The 5,365-nt window shown below is 34.7% G+C and overlaps 1 protein-coding gene across 1 annotated transcript; it reads left to right on the top strand.

Moving 5' to 3' along the window:
- The first annotated feature begins 2,413 nt into the window (after window positions 1-2,413).
- On the top strand, window positions 2,414-4,896 carry LOC109222277 (transport and Golgi organization 2 homolog). Its single transcript, XM_019386648.1, has 3 exons — window positions 2,414-2,746; window positions 3,310-3,516; window positions 4,584-4,896. The coding sequence occupies exons 1-3, from the start codon at window positions 2,480-2,482 to the stop codon at window positions 4,854-4,856; spliced, it is 747 nt and encodes a 248-aa protein (XP_019242193.1). The 5' UTR covers window positions 2,414-2,479; the 3' UTR covers window positions 4,857-4,896.
- Window positions 4,897-5,365: the final 469 nt, after the last annotated feature.

Below are 5,365 nucleotides of genomic sequence, written 5' to 3'. Positions count from 1 at the left end.
TAGAATGAGACTGGAAAATAAATTAAATCATAACTGGCAGATGAATAGATGGAAAAAATATATACACATTTTGTTTTTATTTTACACTTGCATGTAATAAACTCATTTACTTTTTTGGTTTGAAGTGTCGAGAGGTTTGAGTCTAGGTTTTGCATTACTCAAGCTGACATTCTTGCTTCCGCTTCGTCCACCATCGTTCGTGCGTCACTATACTCCAAGTCTCCAACTTGGTAGTTTTTACCGCCTTTTACAGCCAAACCTCCATTTCTCTTACCCGTTATTCCTTTCAGAGGCGGAGCTAGAGTGTCCCGAGCGGGTTCGGCCGAACCCAATAGCTTTAGTTCGAATTCTGTATTTATCTTTAAAATTCATTAAATATATAAGTTATTAATTTAGATCCCAATAATTATTCCGAACCCATAAACTTGAAATTCTGGCTCCGCCTCTGATCCCTCCTGTTTGGCTCTAATACAATTGAAACTTCGTAATTGACTAGTTGTAATTGGATTTCAACTATTGGTGAGGTGGTCATACCTTCCTTCCTACTTTTTACGTTTTTGCCAGATTAATGAATAGCTGAAAAGTTTGTTGAAAAGAAGAGAAACTAATACAATAACATAGCAATAAATCTATAGTAGTAGTAATTAAGAATGGCTGATTACCAAACGAACTCTTTTAGTACTGTTTTTCATTTAGAGGCAATTCCTTATAGAGTAAAATGATATAATAGACTTTATGGTTAAATGGGCCAAACTCCACAATTTTGTAACTCATTTAATTTGGCAGTAATAATTGGGCATATGCATGAAAATCTCCTAAAATGTGCCAGCCCTATTGGCTATTGCATGTTTTTATGTTGAACCAATATAATCGGTGCAACGCTCGGTTGTCACGTTAAAATTATTTACGCGTTTGGTAAACACACAAAAATACTTATAACTTGAATTCGTCCCCGATTGGTTGGCGGTAGGGGTAACAATTTGAGCTTAAATACATTTGACCCACCCGCCCAAAGTTCGTTTGGTGATTGACCAGCTCATTTGTTGAACTCAGCCCACCTTGATCCATTTCATCTCAACCCATCAAAAGTTGATTTGATTTTTAGCCTAAACTGATCCATGAGTAACTCTGCAAATAATTTTCTTTTTGTTGATATATTATATATATGACCACAACAAAAGAAAAAGAGTATTGTTTGATAATAAAATAATTCATAAGAAAACAACACACATTAATTAAAGCTTGATAAGAGTTGGGCGGGTTTGACTATGATCTAAATTTAACCCATCTTAACCCAGTTCATCTCATCCCAAGTAATATTTACGCGGGTCATTAACCTGCTTATTAATTAATTCACTCTATTTTAATTCGCCTAAGATTAATTCAACCCGCCCATTTGACACTCTAAGCAGCGGAGTAAAGGCCATATTGTGATTTTTCAGTTCTATATGCAAATCTGGGTGCACAAAACAAAAGGCCAGAGCCTCTGGTAACAATATAAGTACAATAATAGTAGAAACAAGAGAACGAAATGAAATATTTAAAAAGTTCTTTTTTTTGTAGAGAAGTGGCGTAAGACAATTCAGAGTTTGCCGCAGAATTCAGTGTTTGCAGTTAAATTATATATGCCTAAAAAGAATTACTACCAAAATTTAATTGATTCAACTTTTAACGTTCTTTAACACTTGATATAATTTTTAAAATTATGAGTTCAACATTTTGATATTTGTTAAAATTTTAGTGACTTTTCTCTCTCGCTCGCGCACACATGCACGTATATTTTGAAAAAGAATATTGGGTTCAGTTAAACATGTTAAGTTGCTAATTGAAGCTACTTCCTCCGTCGCATATTATCTGTCATGATTCTTTATACACGTCCCTTAAGAAAATTAGTTAGGATGAGATTTTGACTACTTTAACCTTATTCATGTCTTAATATTTAATCTCTCTTCGTTGAATATTTTCTCAATTTATGTTTCAGATGGTAAAAGTTGTTAGGATTCCAGTGTTTGTTGATCGCATTTGAGTATAAGATAAAGTGTTTAAGAAAACAAGGTTTACTTATTGATATTTGAACAAAGTTATCCATAAGGTGTTTGTATTCTTCAAGGATAATTATTACTAAGGGCAAAAAAGAAAAAAAATAATCAATTTTATCTTGAACTTCTAAGATGACAAATAATCTGAGACAACTTTTCTTAATAACCACGACTGATAATATGAGGCGGGAAGAACATTCACCTGTTTATGGATAGTATAATTAAATATATTTCTTAAGAGTTTCCAATGTCTCAATTTTAAATCAACTTGACTAAAATCAAGAATAATTAGCACTAGTAATTAAGTACTTTTAGCTAGTAGTACGTATTACTAGAGACTAGAGTTAGGAGTAGTATATATTTCCATGTGACTTGTACATCAACTTACTTCCTATTCTTGTTTTAGGGAAGAAATTCATATAACAAAACTAACAAAGAAAATGTGTATAGCAGTGTTCATTTGGCAAGCTCACACTCAATATTCATTTTTGTTATTGCTTAACAGAGATGAATATCACAATAGGCCAACAAAGGCTGTCCATTGGTGGGAAGGTGAAGAAATTGTTGGTGGCAGAGATGAAGTTGCTGGTGGCACTTGGTTAGCTTCTTCAAGACAGGGTAGAGTTGCTTTTCTCACTAATGTTTTGGAACTTCATGCCCTACCTCTAGCCAAAAGCCGAGGTGACCTACCTGTCCGTTTCCTACAGGTATATACACCGTCAGTTTAAAGAATATTTACACTGTCGAGTATTAGGGTTGAAGGTTAGGAGATTGTCGAGCGTTTTCTTCTTTGTACCGGGAAGTGGGCTAGTCTGATAACGTTTTATCTTGGACCGTTAGTGGCTTATGTTGTGTTCACACTATTTTTCTGTTTTTCATAGTACTGTGACATTATTACTGGTTATTGTTATTGCTTTTCCATCTATTTCTTGTCTCTTACGATATTATTTTTCTACTTTCTGTGGCTGCTATGGATCTACTGTCCCTTTTCGTCTTCTTGAGCCGTGGGTCTTTTGGAAACAACATCTCTACTCCTTCGGAGTACGGATAAGGTCTACGTACACTCTATCCTCCGCAGACCCCACTTATGGAATTTTAATGGGTTGTTGTTACACTATCTGTTAACGTAATATTTGTTGCAGTAGATTGTCTATCTTGTTCCGTCAAGAAATCAGAATTGTCATGAATTTGTGACTATGATTTCAAACAAGGTGATGTTGATTATATGAAAGCAAATTTTGATATTGAAGTTTTGTTGGGTATTTTGCAGAGCAGAAAAGGTCCAATGGAATTTGCAAAAGAGTTGGTGAATGAAGGGAATGAATACAATGGATTTAATTTGATATTAGCAGACATTGAAAGTAAATCAATGGTGTATGTATCAAATAGGCCCAAGGGAGAGCCCATGGTTATACAAGAAGTCCATCCAGGTGTTCATGTGCTCTCCAATGCAAAGCTGGACTCTCCTTGGCCCAAGGTTAGTAGCAATAAGGATATACTTACCCCAGGATGGAATATGGAATTGTATTCAATGGCGGATGTAGCACTACGCTTTCAATTGAATCTATAACCTTTAAGGCGGAACATAAATTTAGGCGTAAAAATTTGTTAAAATTGTAAGAAATAGTAAATATGAACCAATAACTTTGAAAATATGATGGGTTCAATGTTAAAAACATCAAATATTGAACCCATAAAAATTAAAATTTTGGATCCGCCTCTGATTGTATTTATTTCGTATTTGGTTGAGAGTATTTGTTAGAAAAATAATGGGATGAAATAATCTGGCTTCGATAGTTTAATCACTGTCCTTAAGGAATTAAAGCTTCTCACTTTATTGCTACAGGGATAATAGCAGAATTATTCTAGGATTTTACAAAACCTCTGAAATTCGAATTTCAGCAATTAACTCGAATTTCTCACAAGAACAGAATATTTGTGAGTCGTAAAAAATAAGTAGAAGAGAAAGAGATGGAAATTTCAAATGTTAGATAATATGGGTATTTATAATACATTTAGGAGTCTGCTGGAATTAACAGACTCATCTCTTCATAACAGGCACCTTTAAAATCAATAGTCACCTTTTTTGAATTTTAAAAATTGTTAAAAAAACGTTTTTCTGAAATTCAATTAAAAAACATTTTTAATTAATTAATAAAATAATATAGTCAAATTTCAATTTTCCTCCAAAACATCCTTAAAATATTCAAACTATATAAGACAAAGAAATGCTTTTAAACACTTCTTCCTTTCTTTCTTTTCCCAATGAGGGACAAAACAACGTCTTCTCAAATACTCCATCAAACACTAACTAATATCTAACAGTATTAGCTAGTGGTGGGATAAATTTTATACCAAAATGGTGGGATTAGCTATCCCATACACAGACCTCTCTATAACCGTCATCTTTGATTGTAGAGTGGGATATCTAATTCCATGGGATATTATTCTTGTCTATCCCATTTGATAACCAAACTACACCTTATAGGATTAGGACTATAGGCAATTTGAAGTTTATTTTGTGCTCTTGATTGTGAATTTCAGGCTCAAAGATTGAAGTTGAGTTTTAAAACAATGCTGGATGTATACAAAACAAGTGAAAAATGCATTTGCGTCAAAGAGATGATAGAGAAGTTGATGAGGGACACAACCAAAGCAGAAAAAGACAAATTACCTCGTATTTGTTCTCTGGATTGGGAGTTGGAACTTAGCTCCATATTTGTCGAAGTAGACACTCCACTGGTAATTTTCTTTTTGAAATTAAATAATCAATTTTCATTCATCCTATTCTTTAGAATAAGTCTGCGTAACTGGTAAAGTTGCTGGTAAAGTAAAATTGAAGCGGAGCTTTGGTGTAACTGGTAAAGTTGTTGCCATGTGCAGGGGCGGATTTAGGGGGGCGCAAGGGGGTTCACCCGAACCCCCTTCGCCGAAAAATTACACTGAATATATAAGGCAAAATCTGGTTTTTATCTCTATCTATTAAGTTTTGAACACCCTTGACACAACCCTAAAGTGTAGTTTAGTGGTCAAGGGGGTTCGAAAACCTTTATAAGGTCACAGGTTCAATTCCCACTAGCCACAATTTTTTTTGTAACCCCCTTCGTGGAGATCCTGGCTCCGCCACTGGCCATGTGACCAGGATGTCACGGGTTCAAGTCGTGGAAACAACCATTTGCAGAAATACAAGTAAGGCTCTATACAATAGACCCTTGTGATCCGAACCTTCCCCGAATTCCGCGCATAGCGGGAGCTTATGCACCGGCAGCCCTGCCTATCTTTAGTCTAAAAATATTTTCATAACCTTTTTCTTGTTGTGGTATAAA

The sequence above is a fragment of the Nicotiana attenuata genome, unplaced genomic scaffold (genome assembly GCF_001879085.1).
Source record: "Nicotiana attenuata strain UT unplaced genomic scaffold, NIATTr2, whole genome shotgun sequence".
Classification (NCBI taxonomy): Eukaryota; Viridiplantae; Streptophyta; class Magnoliopsida; order Solanales; family Solanaceae; genus Nicotiana; species Nicotiana attenuata.
This window is presented reverse-complemented; position numbering and strand designations above follow the sequence as displayed.

What these genes read in the sequence shown, in the direction of transcription:
- LOC109222277 (XM_019386648.1), top strand. Translation starts at nt 2,480, where the DNA reads ATGTGTATAGCAGTGTTCATTTGGCAAGCTCACACTCAATATTCATTT. An exon ending in TACCTGTCCGTTTCCTACAG is followed by an intron (nt 2,747 to 3,309) that starts GTATATACACCG and finishes GGTATTTTGCAG; the next exon opens with AGCAGAAAAGGTCCAATGGA. An exon ending in TGGACTCTCCTTGGCCCAAG is followed by an intron (nt 3,517 to 4,583) that starts GTTAGTAGCAAT and finishes TGTGAATTTCAG; the next exon opens with GCTCAAAGATTGAAGTTGAG.